This window comes from Citrus clementina, unplaced genomic scaffold (genome assembly GCF_000493195.1).
Source record: "Citrus clementina cultivar Clemenules unplaced genomic scaffold, Citrus_clementina_v1.0 scaffold_9, whole genome shotgun sequence".
In the NCBI taxonomy this organism is placed as follows: Eukaryota; Viridiplantae; Streptophyta; class Magnoliopsida; order Sapindales; family Rutaceae; genus Citrus; species Citrus x clementina.
In genome coordinates this window covers 1,692,724-1,711,372 of record NW_006261964.1, presented here as the reverse complement: position 1 = coordinate 1,711,372, position 18,649 = coordinate 1,692,724, and the positions used below count along the sequence as shown (strand labels likewise).

The 18,649-nt window shown below is 35.8% G+C and overlaps 3 protein-coding genes and 1 pseudogene across 5 annotated transcripts in view; all 4 read left to right on the top strand.

Annotated features, from left to right (window-relative positions):
- The first annotated feature begins 382 nt into the window (after positions 1-382).
- Positions 383-6,058, top strand: LOC18032774 (protein pleiotropic regulatory locus 1). The gene is made up of 17 exons (XM_006419487.2): positions 383-693; positions 816-840; positions 999-1,116; positions 1,257-1,338; positions 1,467-1,529; positions 1,705-1,789; positions 2,825-2,917; positions 3,339-3,402; positions 3,504-3,589; positions 3,678-3,779; positions 3,915-3,998; positions 4,450-4,510; positions 4,596-4,662; positions 4,783-4,860; positions 5,348-5,412; positions 5,547-5,624; positions 5,745-6,058. The coding sequence occupies exons 1-17, from the start codon at positions 560-562 to the stop codon at positions 5,915-5,917; spliced, it is 1,458 nt and encodes a 485-aa protein (XP_006419550.1). The 5' UTR covers positions 383-559; the 3' UTR covers positions 5,918-6,058.
- A 1,551-nt stretch (positions 6,059-7,609) lies between these two features.
- On the top strand, positions 7,610-10,698 carry LOC18032780 (annotated as a pseudogene).
- A 1,050-nt stretch (positions 10,699-11,748) lies between these two features.
- Positions 11,749-15,897, top strand: LOC18033082 (eukaryotic translation initiation factor 2 subunit gamma). Of its 3 annotated transcripts, XR_002904838.1 has the most exons (10): positions 11,749-11,888; positions 12,286-12,464; positions 12,616-12,677; positions 13,044-13,156; positions 13,242-13,344; positions 13,803-14,030; positions 14,159-14,377; positions 14,720-14,980; positions 15,254-15,633; positions 15,760-15,897. XR_002904838.1 is itself a non-coding variant. In XM_006419484.2 (9 exons), exons 2-9 carry the CDS (start codon positions 12,359-12,361, stop codon positions 15,560-15,562), a joined length of 1,401 nt encoding a protein of 466 aa, XP_006419547.1. In that variant the 5' UTR covers positions 11,749-11,888; positions 12,286-12,358; the 3' UTR covers positions 15,563-15,897. The 3 variants fall into 3 exon arrangements, 2 of the variants coding, with proteins under 2 accessions (XP_006419547.1, XP_024037394.1); XM_006419484.2 differs by having other exon boundaries at positions 15,254-15,897; XM_024181626.1 differs by lacking the exons at positions 11,749-11,888; positions 12,286-12,464 and adding an exon at positions 12,840-12,924 and having other exon boundaries at positions 15,254-15,897.
- A 1,913-nt stretch (positions 15,898-17,810) lies between these two features.
- The window catches only part of LOC18032789 (60S ribosomal protein L22-3), a 1,588-nt gene continuing 749 nt past the window's right edge, over positions 17,811-18,649 (top strand). The window contains exons 1-3 of the mRNA XM_006419483.2: positions 17,811-17,906; positions 17,987-18,256; positions 18,555-18,649. Coding sequence (XP_006419546.2) covers positions 18,015-18,256; positions 18,555-18,649 — 337 coding nt within the window. The 5' untranslated portion in view covers positions 17,811-17,906; positions 17,987-18,014. The remainder of the gene's footprint in view (positions 17,907-17,986; positions 18,257-18,554) is intronic.

The following is an 18,649-nucleotide window of genomic DNA, read 5'->3' as shown; positions in this document are numbered from 1 at the left end:
TTAATTTGTATTTGTAAATTAATGGTGGCTTAGCTTCACCCTTTGGCACCAAGATATTGGTGCAAGTTGTAAACTTTTAATATTTGAAGTATCAATATAAATAACTTATAAACAGCTAATATGAATATAAAGTGTTAGTCTTCAATATTTTGATAGAGTGATTTTTAAATAATTTTATTTAATTACTCAAGTTATAAATTTTGTGATGACAAGAGATAAAAAGATAATTTAGATTTTACCCACCTCTATTTTTTTTTTTAAATTACAAAGTGTTTTTTTTTTTTTAAACAATTCGGTAATTTTTGTCTCACTGTTTGTAAAGCGGTACCGGATCCAGACCATCCCACACCCACTTTACCAGCTAAAGCCTATGCAAAGAAACGAAGTCGTATTATTAAAACCACAAATTCTCGCAAAACAAATTACCGAAACAATTTGACCCGGAGGCGGTTCGCGCTCTCTCTTTCTGTCCGTCTTGCTCGCTGTATCTGTTCCAGTTTTCGTCTAAAGCCCTAGCTAGCGGTTGCTAGAAGTCGAAGAAGAAGAAGAAGAAGCGAATATGCCCGGACCAGCAATGGATTTAGAGCCGGTAGAGCCACAATCACTAAAGAAGCTAAGTCTCAAATCCCAAAAGCGAGCCCTCGATCTCTTTAGCCCTACTCACGGCCGCTTACCTCCTCCCGATCCTGAAAGGTCACCACCGTTCTGTTCTATACCCTAAATTTTTCTTCTTTGCTGTCATTCTTTTACATTTCCCGTTTTCGTTTTCCTAAAACGCAGTTCAAACTTACCGTTTTTCTTTTTTGTTCATGCAGTAAAAAAATTCGCATAAGCCATAAGGTTAGTCTAATTTATATATTGGTTGTGCTTATATAATGAGAAATTTGAGTATAGTTTTCAAATATTTAGTTCGTTTTCCTTTTTTGCTTGTTCCGGTAATTTTTTTGACAATGTGATTGTATTGTGGCTTATGTATTGGATTTTGACTGAATTTATAGCTAAATCTTGAGTATGGAGGTATTAAAAGTACCAATGAACCTAGGCGTCAAGTTAATTCGACTACAACAGCTCATCGGAATCAACCATCTGGATCTTCAGATGTCCTTGCTCTTCCAGGTTTTGTTAATATGAAATTGATGATTCAGAATTTAGAGTTGTTAATTCTGCGTTTTTTAGTGTGATAAAGAAATGTTATCTATTATGATTTCAATGTGCCTTGAATCCTTGCTTAGAATATTGCACTTACTATGTTTTAGGGCCAGAAGGCTCGAGGGATGCACAGAAAGCAGGTGCTCAAAATGCTTTGGTTGTTGGTCCATCTGCGCAGCCTAAGGGACTGTGAGTATTCTCTTCTGTTTCAATGCTTTTACTTCTTAACAAAGCAGTCTCTTATGTGTGTTTATCTTATCCTGTCACTGCTGAGCATATTTGTGCCTTTGGTTTAATCAATATCATGTTTCTGGCAGAAATAATGTTGGTCCTTCAGGCAAAAGCAGTGCCATTGTATCTACTTCTGCATCATCTGAAAGGTTTTCATTTTCTCCTTTGTTGTGCTTTCTTTCATTCTGCTATAATGATATATGAGTAACTGAAACCATGCACTGCTTGACATATCTCTTACTATTTTGAGTATTGGTGCTACCTTGGATAATCGGGCCATTCTCAAGTTTAAACATACTTTCTTTTCTTTCTTCTTTTCCATAGGAATCTTTCAACTTCTGCAATAATGGAACGAATCCCGAGCAAGTGGCCACGTCCTGAATGGCATGCTCCATGGAAGTGCTACAGAGTAAGACACGGTTTATTCTTTTGTTACTTTGTGCACATGCAAGTTGTTTGGTTTAATTGGTTTCTTTTCTGATGATAATCGTTTTTGTAAAACTTTAGAATGACACCTTCATCTGCACTAAAATTGAAAGGTAGTGTATGATGGTTAATGGAGCCAAATCATATTTAACTGTTTCTTTTCTGATGATAATCTTTGTTGTAAAATTTTTAGTAAAATATGCATTTATCTAGGCATGCTCATGGAACCTTCATCTGCTTTAAAATTGAAAGGTAGTGTATGATGTTTAACGGAGCCAAATCATAGTTCTTATCAAACTTCAGACCAAGGCCTAGCTCCAGTGGGTAGTGGGCAGCCTTACCAAGACTTAGGTCTCGGGTTGGAGTCTCATGTAGTGTGCGTGTGTGTTTAATGTGGGGAGGGGGGGGGGAGAAGAAAAAAGTTTTGATCGGACTTTGGCTACCTTTAAGTTTTGACTCTGAGCTTTCCATTCATATAAATTTTAGTTAGATGGTTTCCCTACACGCTTAAAAGTTCATTCAGTTATTTTTTTGTCTGCTCTACTTATTCTATTACCAATCTGAAACTGGGAAATTTGAGCCTTATAGTTGCATGATATATATTTTTTTGACACATTCAATTTTCTGTTTCTTTAATCCCATTCCATTATTGGAAATCTAGAAGGGCACTATTGTAATGGTGTTAACGGTCATTGAATAAATTTGATGAAGAGAAAAAATGAATATCATGTCTATTCATTTGTGGCTAAGATTTAAGGGAGAAAACATGGGATTTCATTTGTTTTTGTTTAGTATGTTCATTTTCTTATCCCTGCTAATGAATTTGGCTTATCACCTGACAGGTCTGCATAGGCGGATTTTTCATCTTTCCCTAATGGTTTTAAATTTGACACTAGCCTTTGTCTGGTTTATTTGTGTCTGGGTGTGCATGCATACATGTTCCTGTGTGTTTCTAATTTATCAATCATTTGCCAACAGACTTTATTTGATATTTGCTTAAATTGATTTTGCTTTGTAGGTCATTAGTGGCCATTTGGGATGGGTAAGATCTGTTGCATTTGATCATAGCAATACATGGTTTTGCACTGGCTCTGCAGATCGTACAATTAAGGTTTGAGCTTTAATCTTCATTTTCATGTCTGATTTCTGAACTATTTTCCTGTTAGCTTCTATGTGTTTCTTTGGTTATGTGTTGTTTAGATATTTGGCTTGTTTGTGCTATATTTAACTCATCTCAATGTTGCGATTGCTATTTGATTTCTTTTCACTTTTCTGTTCTTTTCACACCATAAACTCTGATAATTATCATAAATCTTTTTCTAATCCTCTGTTAGTGGATAAAAATGCGGATGAAATTCACCTGTTAAGCAGGCTTGATTTTCGTTGCATATGAGAATGGATAAATTATTGCAGCCATTCTTTTTGAAAATCAGAAAAACTGTGAATGGTTTGAACTTGACATTGTAATAATTGCTTCATCTTAGGACATCCAGCTTGACTGTTTCCATTTATATATTTGTTTTCTTGATCAGATATGGGATGTAGCAAAAGGAACACTAAAGTTGACACTAACAGGACATATTGAACAAGTACGAGGTTAGTTTCTGGAAATTTTTACCAGTCATAAATTGCTTTTAGCTAATACTTTCTGAATTATGAACAAAATTCTGAGGTCATTTTTTTTCTTTCATTTGCAGGTCTTGCTGTTAGCAGCAAACATACTTATATGTTCTCTGCCGGTGATGATAAACAAGTTAAATGCTGGGATCTTGAACAAAATAAGGTCAGAACTTCAAATACTCCTGTTAAATTAATTTTTTGAGCCATTTTACAAGTGATTTTAGTGTTGAAATTTTTAATCTGCTTTACAGGTTATCCGGTCTTATCATGGCCATCTAAGTGGTGTTTACTGCTTGGGTCTTCATCCCACCATTGACATATTGCTTACAGGGGGTCGTGATTCTGTTTGCCGGGTATAAATTTTATCGTTGTTTTATGACATTTTTATTGTGAGTGCAATTCGTTGCTCGCTGAATGGAGTATGTAGTTTTGCTGAATGTGGTATAGAAAAATGGTTGTAATCTTTTGATGTTATAACACTTTTTCAGGTCTGGGATATTCGTACAAAAATGCAAATCTTTGCATTGGCTGGGCATGATAATACAGTTTGCTCAGTTTTCACTCGACCTACGGTATGAACATTTTTTGTGTTCAGGTGTTAGAAAAAATTGTCTTAGATGATTCTGGTGTTTATTTATGTATTCTCATTGCTGCTTGTTTTGTTTCGTTTCCTAGTTGGGGTTTCCTATTTGTTTGTTTGCTTAGACCCTGAGACTTGACGTTTTCAGGAGTATGCATGCACATGCTAGAGATTGTGAAGTTGCAGATTAAGTATAACTGAAACATTCTGCTTTATATAACAAATGTGATGGAAAGATTCTCAATTATGCCATGGTTGTAGCAAAACATAGGAATGTTAATTGGTCTTTAAAGTGAAATGGCTCTTTGTGGATGACATGATTGTATTGTGCCTTTCATATTCAAAGGGAGAACATAGGGTGCTCTTATTACGTAATCTAATCTATTTATGACCATTAATAATATTTTTTTAGTTAAACTATAGTGTGGTTCTTTCATTTCCAGGATCCACAAGTTGTTACTGGCTCCCACGACTCAACCATTAAGTTTTGGGATCTTAGATATGGTAGCTACTTATTTATTCATTTTGTTATTAGTTTTCCTCTTTTTTGCATTAGAAAATTAACATTTCAAATCCTTTTTTCTTGTAGGGAAAACGATGCTAACTCTCACACACCATAAGAAATCTGTGCGAGCAATGGCTTTGCATCCTACAGAGTATGTTCTCGGACATGTTATCAGTTACCTTTATGAAGCCAGAGAGCCGTGATTGATTGTATCGTACTTAAACTACGTATGATGTCTTTAAATTTTCTTTAATATGTTCTGTTATTCCAGGGATTGCTTTGCTTCTGCATCAGCTGAAAATATTAAGAAATTCAACCTTCCAAAGGGAGAGTTTCTACACAACATGCTGTAAGTTCTAAGTTCTCAAACAACCTATATTTTCAATATGTACTGTAGATGAGATTTGCTTTCCTTCGCTGCATATATACTCTTGGTTTGTTCTTTTTTTAACTTTCCCTCCTTTACTTTCTCTTCTGTTTGGTACTTCTATATTGAGATTCTGACTGATAACTGTAGTCTAAAAATTCAGAGAAGTAAACGTTTGAGTTAATAATTTCTAGTTAGTAATCTTCTTGGCTATATACTCTGATAAATGTCTAGAACAGTGTTTGTTTTTATATTCCTTGGGAAATGTAATCCTTAAAACTTACACTCAGATTACTCATCTGTCTTAGTATTGCTTTGAGACTGTGCTTTGAGTTTATTGTTTTTAATTAATGCACTTGGAATATCATGATGATGCATTATCCAGAGACCTCCTAATGTATGTTTATTGTATATCATAGAATTGTCTTAGTTTCTTTATCAGTTCCTAACTCTACGTTCGTTTGAGCAGCTCACAGCAGAAAACTATCATTAACTCCATGGCTGTCAATGAGGAGGGTGTCTTAGCTACAGGAGGTTTGTACTTGCTACACTTTTGATATGCTTCTCATTTGATTCTATAAAAGTCAGAATTCAATTGTGATGATATCAGGCCTGACGTTGTGGCATGTATGTGTATGTTCTAATTGGTTGCTTGTATGTAATTGAAGGTGACAATGGGAGTCTGTGGTTCTGGGATTGGAAAAGTGGTCACAATTTCCAGCAAGCCCAAACAATTGTACAGCCTGGTATATACAGAATTCACCCAATTTTATTTATTCATTCATTTACAATTATTCTTTTTATTGCTGTAAGGCTGCTGTTGAAAATGGGGAAAATTTCTAATGTCGAATGATTATCTGTTTCAGGTTCATTGGACAGTGAAGCGGGTATATATGCTCTCTCCTATGATGTAACTGGTTCAAGACTTGTCACATGTGAAGCTGACAAGACAATCAAAATGTGGAGAGAAGATGAAACTGCCACCCCGGAAACTCATCCCCTCAACTTTAAGCCTCCAAAAGATATCCGGCGATTCTAGTCTCATCCTACCCATAGTCTTGCTTTGATTTTGTCATGTATCATATTGTCTCATAGTGTTCAATAACATGTAAAATTAATTTAGCTATATGATGCGGTTGGGCCACTTCAATAACAAATGATTACGTTCTTGCCCCGGTTAGGATGAGAGTTCAAAGATAAAAAGATGAAAAATCTTGCCTGCCTCGTGAAAATGGGCTGCTCTTTGAGTTGTTTTGGCTTATTAGAGATCATGTGAAAATTATTAAAATATTAGCTGCTGCCCCCGTAATCGCTTGAAAGCAGAAACTTTTATCTTAAGCATCTTTTAGTCTCTGCAGGTTCATAGTGCTTAAACTACTAATGTTTCGAAAGCAAGCAAAAATTCTCATTGTCCATAAATCCACTGGCAATCAAACCTTTGCTTCCGAGACAATATAGCAGGTGGGTTTGCAACCGACGCCCTAGTATTAGTGCACTCATTGGCTCTAGTCGCAGTATCATTGCCACCCTTGACGGTTGAAATATTGTGATCTTTTACCTACTTTCTCTTCCCTCCATTTTCGCCGATTTCGGTCTTTAGTGTAGACAAAGTGCGGTCTTCGCAACAATTAAAGTCTATGTACGTTGAAGGTATTACCTTTGCTACCTTCTTACAGTCAGTCAATTGGGAGCTTTAAGATCTTGAGATGAAGGTGAGAATCAATTTATAGAGATAAATATGAAGTAATGCTAATACATGAACACTTCCATACGGATTCAATATCTCTATCTCGTACCATTAATCATACTTTAACAAACTTTTGTCAAAAAAATGCTCATATATTATATTAGGGTAAGGCGTGAGACTATTTGAACCCACCAATTTCCTCTCTACACCTTTTTTTTTTCAAGTTAACAATTTTATTATTAAAATACTTTTTGATGAAATTACTTAATTAACCATTTCTTTCTCTTTTCATTCTCAATTCTTCAACTCTCATTAATGCCTTATATATTTTCTTTTAATTGCAAACTACAAAACAACAAATAATTAGTTTCGTTATAAGTTGTCATAAACTATGAGGATCAAAATCCATCATTCAGAAATAAAAATTATCAAAATTTTCAGTTATGAAAGTTAATGAATATTAAAAAAATATCTTATATATAAAAAATATGAAATAGAGATTATGTTTACTAAGAAATGAAAAAAAAAATCCAAAAGAAAATGAAATTGAAAGTTTAGTTTGTAGAATGTAAAAGTAGAGAGTGACTATGTAATAGTGAGGTACATAGAGAAAGGTTAGTGAAGGATAATTTTAAGATTTTAAATTTTTAATAATGAATTTATTTTTTAAAATGAGTGTAGATGCAAATTTGGTGGGTTCAAATAACTAAAATATTTGAAAAGTTTACTAAAATAACCTGAAATCAAGGTTAATTTACAAGAACGTCCTATTAGAAGAATGTCCAATTAATTTTTCGTTTTAAAGTGTTATGACAAGTTAACTACCGCAGTCGACAAGCAAAGTTAACAATGTTTATTGCCACTGCCGAAAGTATGGGCATTATTATGCAAAAATGATTATTGGCTACAAAAACAATAAAAACAGGTGCGTGTATATATATATGTAACCAAATTTTGGACATTTTTAAAAAAAAAATTCCAAGTAAATGCATGCTCACACATGAACTCCTTATAGTAAGCAAAGTGAATTCCAAAAATGCATAAAAGTTGGCACCATAAATGCAAAACCGTAAGAACAGCAACAAGCACGGCCCTATAAGAGGAATTAAGCGGCCTAATTTCATGCAGAAACACAACTACTGCTGCTGTGCCAATCAAGCAAAATTCTCTCTCTCTCTCTACATCCATCAGAGTTATTACAGACGTTAACAACTCTTTGGCTTTCAAGTTTTTCTCGAGAAAATCTAGAACTATAAGCATTCTGCTCGGAAAACAAAAGATGGGTTCTCATGAGTTGATCCATAGAAGCCAAACAAGCCAAACACAAGACCAAATTATTGGCCTTGATTCATCACCAAGGCCTTCGAAATCAGTTAAAAGTTTCCGAAACCCAGTTCAGTACATGCTTCGTTCTCAACGACTCATCTTTCTCTTCATTGGCATCGCCATTTCATCTCTCATCTTCAGCAAACTTCCCTTACGTCAACACCAAATCGCCAACCCGGCTCTTCTTACGACGTCCGAGACAACCCACCTGAGTCGGCGCCGTGTCCTCTACGAGGCTGCGGAGGTACAACACGTAAACGCGGGTGGCAAAGTGCCCTTGGGGTTACAAAGAAAGAGCTTGAGGATTTTGGTAACGGGTGGGGCCGGGTTTGTGGGGAGCCACCTCGTGGACCGTCTGATGGATAGAGGTGATAGCGTCATCGTCGTTGATAATTATTTTACCGGTAAAAAGGATAACTTGATTCACCATTTTGGTAACCCGCGGTTCGAGCTCATTCGACACGACGTCGTGGAGCCAATTCTTCTAGAAGTTGATCAGATCTACCATCTTGCTTGCCCCGCCTCGCCTGTTCATTACAAGTTCAATCCTGTCAAGACCATCATATCCTTTTTCATTAACATGTAGAAAAATTAAATTAAAATTAATGTGTTTATTATTTTTGTTGAAACCTGTTGTTAATTTGTTTGAAGTTTGAATTCCTTTGACTGTTATTTTGCGTGTGGTGGGGGTGAACAAGACGAACGTGGTGGGGACACTCAACATGTTAGGGCTAGCTAAAAGAGTTGGGGCACGGTTCTTGTTAACAAGCACTAGTGAAGTGTACGGTGACCCTTTACAGCATCCGCAGGCCGAGACCTACTGGGGCAATGTCAACCCCATCGGTGAGTAACTCTCCACCGTTTGATTTCATCATCCCCATTGGATTTCCTCCATTTTATTTGACTTTTTGGCAGGTGTAAGAAGCTGTTATGATGAGGGCAAGCGCACAGCAGAGACCTTGACCATGGACTATCATCGAGGACTTGGAATTGAGGTTACGTACTGTTCCTTATTATTAAAGATATATGTAACGCATCTTGTAATGTTCAATAAGATAATTGATTTTCTTTTGTTTCTGTATTTGTATTTGTATTTGATTTGTTTTGCTTTGCAGGCGAGGATTGCTAGGATTTTCAACACTTATGGACCACGAATGTGCATTGATGATGGTCGTGTTGTGAGCAACTTTGTCGCCCAAGTGAGCAATTTTCCCCCTATAATTTATGTGATATAAATAATATATTTATGCATGCAGTTGCCCACTAGGCACTATCCATGCATGTTTAAATATAAATTTGAAAATTTGTGCAGGCGTTGAGGAAGGAGCCATTGACTGTTTATGGCGATGGAAAACAGACTAGAAGTTTCCAATTCGTTTCAGACCTGGTAAGTGACAAAAAAGCGTTAGTAATGGACTCATATCTAGCTTCATTTAGAATAAGCTCATGTGGCGGACGACACTATCACAGAGTACGGGATCGTATGCGCCACATGTGTTGTTGGCTTCCTCACTTGATATTTCTGCCTCTATATATATGATCCGCAGAAAATGATACGTCACACTGTCACAGACCCTAGATACACAGCACTCATTGATATAAACAATTCGTTGGGAAAGATCATAAGTGATTGTGGACGTTGTTGGTTACCCGTGATAAGGTTGCTTTTCATTTGTTAGTGAAAAGTAATTGTCAATCCGTGCAATTATTTGGCTGGTGTCCGCTTTGTGAACTGTGGTGTGTCATCTCCCTCTCACCAGCGACCACTGGTATATATGTACCATGTACAAAGACCATTTTGTTTGAAATGTTGAAAGAGATGCCAACAAGTAAAAACTATGTGAAAACCTCTACAGAATGGTATCTACTGGAGTAAATTGTGTGTTTGTACTTGAAACCACAGTAAATGCGTTATGTGGGGGAGGCTTTTTGGCTGTCATGTCCTCTAGATTATATGCATGCTCTGAGTAGCTAGTCAGTACACACATGCACGTTATTTATGGTGACCACAAGAATAGAACTCTTTGTGTTATATTTTCACGATCTACCTTCTACAGGTTGAGGGCCTAATAAGGCTAATGGAGGGCGATCATGTCGGTCCTTTTAATCTCGGCAATCCTGGTGAATTCACCATGCTTGAACTAGCTGAGGTATATATCCTGTTCATTAATGCATTTATGGACCATCGTTTCGCAACTACACACGACTGATATCATTAATCTGCGAGTTTATATATATACTAATAATGTCACAGGTCGTGCAAGAGATAATAGACCGAAATGCAAGGATAGAGTTCAGGCCAAACACAGAGGATGATCCACATAAAAGGAAGCCAGACATTACAAAGGCTAAACAGCTTCTTGGGTGGGAGCCAAGAGTGACCCTCCGGAAGGGGCTTCCTCTCATGGTTGCCGACTTCCGGCATCGAATTTTTGGTGACCAGAAGGAAGCTGCTGGTGGTGGTGGTGGAGGTGATGCCACTTCTTCTTCGATGTACTCTGCTAATTAAATTCCCATGAGTTGTTGGGAAAACTGGAGATATATAAATAGGTATAAATGAACGAACTGCCAAAACATAAAAGATAAGTGGAATGCTTTTGGAATAAATTAGCAGCAGATTCTGAAGCCCTTCTGTAGGGAAAAAACGGAAATTATATCCACTGAGAGAATTTGTTTAATCCATTTTTATGTTGTAGATTCTTCGTTAATTAGTATTGGTTTTTGGTTTTATATCAAGCATTGTGCTATATTGTTGGTGGATATTGGCCATTCCATGCAAATGACATTAAGGTAATGACTTCCCATTTCAAGTATAAACACTGTATTATTTACACTACCATCTTTAGTTCTAAGTAACAGATATCAAAATTAACAAAGGGCTTAAAGTGTTCAATTTGACTAAGTTTCTCGAGCAATTAATATGTTTGCTAAGAATATAAAAACTAGGTAGATTATTCCTTCAATTGATCTTGGGAGATTTAGGATTGCTTGGCGAGCAAGAATCATAATTTTTAAATAAAGCCAATGAACGAGCCTGTCTAATACCACTGCACGTGAGAAATAAAATTGCGAATTAATTTTCTTTTTGGGATGGAAGAAAGCAAAATTTTATTCAAGTACAGAACGTTAATTTGGTCTACTAGGGCCGAAGTAAGTGCAAATAACAAATTTAATTCTTGGGGTTGAAGAAAGTACAAATATAATCAAATACAATTCGGATTAGAGTTAGACTATTGACACCCCTCTGATCTCCTCATAAAACTCCTTTTTTAGTTATATTCATTTTATTTTTGAAAATATCCTTTTTTTTAGATATATTTTTCTAAGTTCTCAATTTTCATTTGATTTGTTTTATTGTTAAAACTCAAAGTATTATTGTGTTATTTTTTAATTATTTTCAATTTTATTATTACTCTACACACAAATTAAAAAGTTATATGGGTGATAAGTTTTTAGTGTTAATTATTGGCTGAAATAACACATATTTCAAATTATAATTTCAAAGCAATTTTAAATATAAAAATATTTAATCAATAAAAAATCAAAAGAGAACAATATATTATTCTAAATTTGTACAATTTATTTTAGTTAGATAGGAAGAAACATATAAAATATTTTTTTTAAAAGGATTGATTATGAATTAAGTAATTTGCTGGAAAAAAAAATCTATATGTATCCTTAATTATAATTTTATTTAAAGTGAGGTTTTTTAAGAATAATGTATGGGTGCCAATAGCTCCACTCTTCGGATTATGCTTTGCGCAATACCATGCGTAACAAGGCCCATGGGCAGTCGGGCACAACCTAACCCAATAAGGCCAGCTGTAATCCAATAAAAATTTACAAATGTAACCCCACGGGGATCGCAAGAAGTCCCCCAAAACCTAAAATTCTCTCTCACACACACACCCTCTCACAATCAATATAGCGGTAAACCTCAGTCAAATCTCGGTCTCGCAGTCGTTCTCCGGTCGCAACTTGCTCTGCATTCAATCAGGTACGTCCGCTTCTTTTACCGTCTGCTCTTCTTTTCTCACTCGCAGATTCAGCTCTGACACCTGATTATTCCCCCACGAATTATTGGTTCTTTTTTTTATTTGTTATCGTTGAATTCTGCGTTTCTTTATGAATCTTGTTCATTACGGTTTATTTTTCATTATTTTTGTAATATTCAATTTTTTTATTTTTGGCGAGCAATTTGTTCCGGTTATCATTTCATTGTTGAATTTAGGGTTTCTATGCATCTTGGTTCATTAGGGTTTTTGTGGGTGTTCTTTTTTTCTTTTGTATTCGTTTTTTGTGTATTTAATTATGGTGTTTGGCTACAAATTTATATTATTGCTTCATCCTAATTGATTAATATAACTTTATGTACTATATTGTTGGCCATTCAGTTTTACGGGCTTGAACATTACTAGTGGCAATACAGACAATAAGGAGAGGGGTATTTTCAAAGAAACAGGCAAGATGTCACGGAAGGGTTTGATGGAACAGGACTTGAGTAAGTTGGATGTAACTAAGTTGCATCCTCTTTCTCCTGAAGTCATTTCTCGCCAGGCTACTATTAATATTGGTAATGTTCCCTTTCCCATGAGTAAATCTTTGCAATATGACACTTTCATTTCAAAAGCTGGATTTAATAAGTTTTAGTTATTGTTCTTGATTGGGTTCTGTTTTGGATTTGAAATTGATTGTTGGTGGATTTCTTTTTTTTTTTTTTTCAGGAACTATCGGTCATGTGGCCCATGGCAAATCAACTGTTGTGAAGGCAATATCTGGTGTTCAGGTTTGTGGCTTCTTTGTTTCTACTGCTTGTAATTTTCCTTTCAATGGCATGCTCGGTATACATTTTAGTCTCTCATATGGGGATTTGTGTCTCGGTTGAGTAATCTATAAAGGTCCTCTGATAAACTTGGTGGAAAATACTTGAATTGTTTGTTTGATTCAGGCTGATTTAGTTTCACTCAGAGTCAATAGATGACAATCTTGTGTTGGCTCAAGTAGCATAATGGAAGCAATACGAGATATGATTGGTTGAGTTAATATGCCTTTGTCTATGTCAAGATTATGAAATATTCCTTTAATTTTTATGACAAGATGTTTGCGTGCATAATCTAATGGGTTTTGCATAATCCTTGCCTTTTATTTGTAGACTGTTCGTTTTAAGAATGAATTAGAGCGTAACATTACTATCAAGCTTGGATATGCAAATGCCAAGATATACAAATGTGAAGATGATCGTTGCCCACGACCAATGTGCTATAAGTAGGTGGCTTATAACAGATGCAATTCTTTTGTCATGTCATTTTCCAGAATTTCATGTTAATATGTAATTTGCCTTCTTTTTTAGGGCATATGGAAGTGGGAAAGAAGATAATCCTCTGTGCGATGTGCCTGGTTTTGAGAACTGCAGGATGAAATTGCTTAGGCATGTCTCTTTTGTTGATTGCCCGGTAAGTGAATGATGATTTTTTATTATGATATATATTATTGAGACTTGGATTTTAAAGTATATAAATTGATTTGATGATGTATTCATGGATTGGCAGGGTCTGTTTATGTTTGTATATTTTTCCAGATACTCAAAAAAGGATGAGTTATGTTTACTGTTTTTGTGTTTTGATCAACCTGTCTTTGGATCTTTTTAATAAGTGGAAACTAATGAGGGGATATTAACAATGATATCTTTCTTGAATGGCCATCTGGTTGCCTTCCCCTTTGTGATGTTCTTGATCTGACTTGGACCTTACTGGTACTTTTTAGGTGGAAACATAGTCTTGGAATATAAGTAGAACAAGTTGATTGTCTTATATCTTATGTTTGTATATTTAGAAATTGCATACCCCTTTTTCATGCAAATTGTCCGGGGTCAATTTATGCTGATAAGTTTTCTACATCTTTCTGTTGACAGGGTCATGATATTCTTATGGCTACAATGCTTAATGGAGCAGCAATTATGGATGGAGCATTGCTTCTCATAGCAGCCAATGAAAGTTGCCCGCAACCACAAACATCGGAGCACTTGGCAGCTGTTGAAATCATGCGTCTCCAACATATAATAATTCTTCAAAATAAAGTTGATCTCATTCAGGAAAATGTGGCCATCAACCAACATGAAGCTATCATGAAGTTTATCCAGGTTTCTTCTCAGACCATTCTCATTGGAAAAATTTCTCCCTAATTTCAGCTTGTATATAATGCGTATACATTTGGTGCAATTTTCCTATGCTATTCAACTGAATTTCAACCTGCAATTTTTTGTACCAGGGAACTGTTGCTGATGGCGCACCAGTGGTTCCCATTTCTGCACAGCTAAAGTACAATATTGATGTTGTATGCGAATATATTGTGAAAAAGATTCCCATTCCAGAGAGGAACTTTATTGATCCACCAAATATGATTGTAATTCGATCTTTTGATGTCAATAAACCTGGTTTTGAGGTTGATGATATAAGAGGTGGTGTTGCTGGTGGCAGCATCCTGAGGGTATGTCTCTTTTTCAGCGAACCAGTTATGACAGCCATTCTTCTTACCGAGTATTCTTGTTGTTATAGGTTGTTGTATACTTGACTGTGAACTGTAGTATGGATGATAAAATCCTAATCTTAAAAAGAAATTAGGGCATTAAACTAATTAATATAGCTTATGAATACATCTACAAGATGTATTGGTGATAAAATTTTTTTAGCAAGATCTAATGGTGGATAGGTTATGTTCCCACAAACAGTCCACGACTCTGGTTTCAATGATTGATGATTCCAGTTGGCTTAAAACTTGGATGATACATTTTTTTCCCTCAAGCTGATTTTTTCCCCCCTTTTTTGCCAGGGTGTTCTGAAGGTGAACCAATTTATTGAGGTTCGTCCCGGTATTGTTGTCAAAGATGAGTCCGGGAACATCAAGTGCACACCTATATACTCGAGAATAGTTTCATTGTTTGCTGAGCAAAATGAGTTACAATTTGCAGTTCCAGGAGGTCTCATTGGGGTTGGTACAACCATGGATCCTACTTTGACACGGGCGGATAGACTGGTGGGTCAGGTTCTTGGGGAGGTTGGGTCACTCCCTGAAGTTTTTGTCGAGCTTGAGGTAAAAAGCTTTTTATGATATTTTAGATTGATTATATATGGTATTATGTTTATGTGCTCAGCTGGATTTTTACAAGTGGAATAATCATGTCGTACAATTACCTCTTGTTCTGGGATATATGTTATTTTACTTATATAGAGATATTATGTTTCAACTTATCTGTTTGTTTATCTGTGTAGAAAATAGATCTCAATAGAAATTGTGGTTTGGTAAACAAGATTCTCATGTGAGGAGAGCCACTGATGCTTAAAATTGTGATGCCTGATGTTTCAGGTGAACTTCTTTCTATTGCGCCGGCTTTTGGGTGTGAGGACAAAGGGCTCAGAAAGGCAGGGAAAGGTCTCCAAACTTGCCAAACAAGAGATTCTTATGCTGAACATAGGATCTATGTCGACCGGAGCTAGAGTTCTTGCTGTAAAGAATGATTTGGCAAAACTCCAACTTACATCTCCAGTGTGCACCAGTAGGGGGGAGAAGATTGCGCTCAGTCGAAGAGTTGAGAAGCACTGGCGTCTTATTGGCTGGGGCCAGATTCAAGCCGGAACTACCCTCGACGTCCCTGCCAGCCACCCATTACAGTAAATCGGATAAATCAGAAGCAGCAAGGAGAAACAAGTAAAACAGGGAGAGTAGTAGCAGGGAGATGTGGGAAGGTAGGGAATTGTTGGGAACAATTTTTGTTAGATGGAGAAGAAAACATTGTTTGGATGATTCTATTTTGCCTCTTTTTCCTTTTTCTTGGAAATGCCTTGAATTGATTGGAAATTTTTCTTTGGCAGTCTCATCTATTCATGAACTATTACAACGAATAATCTTCTGTTGAATGCTGGTGGTTGAGTGACGTTTAATATTTTCCGAAAATATGAGGGGAAACTTGAAGATCACTTTTCAATTCGCACAACAAATAGTTTCGAGGATCATAAGTGTTAATTACTTTCTTTGCATACACTCTCATGGTATGTCTGGTTTAGAGATTTTTTGGGTGGTGTTGACACTAAATAATTGGATGTAGTGTGCTGAATGTTGTTGCTGCTGATGGCAGTAATACTTCGCCTAAGACCCTCATTTGGTGGGTGTGTTTTTCTTGAAAATAATTAAATGTATTAACGGATTGAGATATAGACAGAAGTAAATAAATTTTGAAATCGGAAGAAAACTTCTTCTCATATGATGAGTAGTTGTAAGCTGTAAGACTTTTTTTTTGGGCCGCGGCGCCCGGGGGGGAGGAGTAGGGGTGTGCAGAATTCAATTTGATCCGCTCAATCCGTCTGATCTGTGAAAATTTGATCCGTATAAATCCGATCCGTGGATTCGTGGATTGGATATGGATTGAAAATTTAAAAATCCGTAGTCGATGGATTGGATATGGATTTACTTCTGTAAATCCGTAAAAAAAAAAATATATATATATATATATATATATATAGTTAAAATTTTATTATAAATTTAATTAAAGAATATTATAAATGTGACATTACATAATTACATAAGCACTATAACAAATCTTAGCCATTGCCCAATAATAATATTAAATAAAAAATAATTAAATAATCAAATATACAAATATAACTTGTAAAAATTGTAAAACAAAATAAAAGCAAAGTCACACGCACTGGCAAAAATAAAGTAACATAACGTCAAGTTAACAACAATTTGTAAAGTCACCCAAAAGTAAAGTAACATAACGCCAAGTCACCAACAATTTGCAAACAAAAAACCCTAAGCTTCCCCACCGTCACACGCATTAGCAACACCCAATACTGGTTCGATACACTCTCGACACCGTTTTGAAGGACGTTGGCCACGTGATTCCAGCGAGAGTAAGCCATCTTCTTCCTTGAGTTCATCGAGCCACTTCACAATCACTGGTTCCAACCAAACAATTGTATTATCCAACCTTCAAGATCGCCACCCATACTTCTCTTGGTTCCCATCGTTGGCGGCTCCGTAATTACCACTTTTCGACAAGTGCAATAGCACTGGTGAAGGATCAGACTGTGTTTGGTTTCAGAAACTTCGTCATTTCAATTAATTGTGGCTTTATTTGAACAATTAATTTCGATGTTATGTTAATGTATTATTGTAACTTTATTTGAATAATTAATCTTAATATGTTATATTTTGAAACTTTAAACGTATTATTGTAGCTTTATTTGAACAATTAATCTCGATGAACTATATTTTGAAACTTTGAATGTATTATTTTAGTTTTATTAAAATAATTAATTTGTTTAAATTTTATTCAATTTTAAATTTAATTGGTAGTAAAATTATTTTTATATTAGATTTTTTTTTTTAATTTCATTTGTTCATGTATTGGGGAGAACTTAAAATTTTTAATTCGGAAACTAATGAGCAAAATGGTGGATTGGATATGGATTAAGTTAAATCCGCATCCGATCCGCAGACGTATGGATTGAGTTTAATCAATTTGTGGATTGGATTGGATTGAAAAATTATAATCCGCAAAATTATGGATTGGATATGGATTGATGTCTAATCCGTAAAATTCGATCTGCGAACACTCCTACTTGGGGGGGTGGGGGGGTTGACGAGGAAGCTATTCAGTAATTACGAGATTTTATTATTATTATTAAACAGAAGAATTACGGGAAGTTAAAAGCATTAGTTATGTTTCCGGAAAATATTTTCAAATAATTTTCGAAATTTTAGAAGTACTTTTTTTTTTATATCATAAAATAAGAATAATAATTTTTAAGCAGATTGATCAGCTCACCAAGATTACGAGCCTCGGCCCACTAACAAACTGTATAGATGAGCCCTCCTATATTACGGGCCTCAGCCCATTAACATGTGTTTGCTTCCAAAATACAGTGGCTCACTCCATATAAAATCCTAACCCTAACTCGGAAATCTCTCTCCCATTACAGCGGCGCACCAAAACCCCAATCATCCACGCACGCAGGTAACAAACTCATCTCTACCCTCGTCAAAATGTCGTTCTTAATTTTCTTACTTTATTCTTCGTCGTTTTGATTTCTGTAGGAACCATCAATCAAGTGAAGAAAGAACAATGAGCAGAGGAAGCGGAGGAGCGGCCGGTGGTGGAGCCAAGGGAAAGAAGAAGGGTGCAACTTTCACCATCGACTGTGCGAAGCCTGTCGAGGACAAGATTATGGACATTGCTTCCCTCGAAAAGTTCCTCCAAGAGCGCATCAAAGTTGGCGGCAAAGCCGGCGCCCTCGGTGACACTGTTACCGTCACTCGTGACAAGACTAAGATCACCGTTCTCTCCGACTCCAACTTCTCCAAAAGGTACTTACTTTTGAAGCGACTTTTAAAACTGCCCTGCGCTTTGGCTTAATAGGTTTTCATAATAAATGAAAGAATGTGACTTTCTTTCTGTTCTTTGAAGAATACCTATAAACAATGATTATGCCTATAAATTTGACAAATTTCAGAATATCTTACAAATTTTGAAATAATTTGAATTTACTTGAAACTAGGTACACTTAGTCTGTTTAGAAATTGAAATTTTGGAATTAGGGTAAAATGAACTTTGCTCATGTATTTAGTTGTATTCTGTTATTGATTGAGTTGAGCACTTATGTAGGTACTTAAAGTACTTGACAAAGAAGTATTTGAAGAAGCACAATGTGCGTGATTGGCTTCGTGTGATTGCATCTAACAAGGACCGGAATGTTTATG

Excerpts from the sequence above, each read along its gene's own strand:
- LOC18032774 (XM_006419487.2), top strand. The coding sequence starts at position 560 with ATGCCCGGACCAGCAATGGATTTAGAGCCGGTAGAGCCACAATCACTA. Across the intron at positions 4,511-4,595 it reads GTTTTGGGATCTTAGATATG|GGAAAACGATGCTAACTCTC; the intron begins GTAGCTACTTAT and ends TTTTTCTTGTAG. Across the intron at positions 4,663-4,782 it reads ATGGCTTTGCATCCTACAGA|GGATTGCTTTGCTTCTGCAT; the intron begins GTATGTTCTCGG and ends CTGTTATTCCAG.
- LOC18033082 (XM_006419484.2), top strand. The coding sequence starts at position 12,359 with ATGTCACGGAAGGGTTTGATGGAACAGGACTTGAGTAAGTTGGATGTA. Across the intron at positions 13,345-13,802 it reads TCTCTTTTGTTGATTGCCCG|GGTCATGATATTCTTATGGC; the intron begins GTAAGTGAATGA and ends TTCTGTTGACAG. Across the intron at positions 14,031-14,158 it reads CTATCATGAAGTTTATCCAG|GGAACTGTTGCTGATGGCGC; the intron begins GTTTCTTCTCAG and ends TTTTTGTACCAG.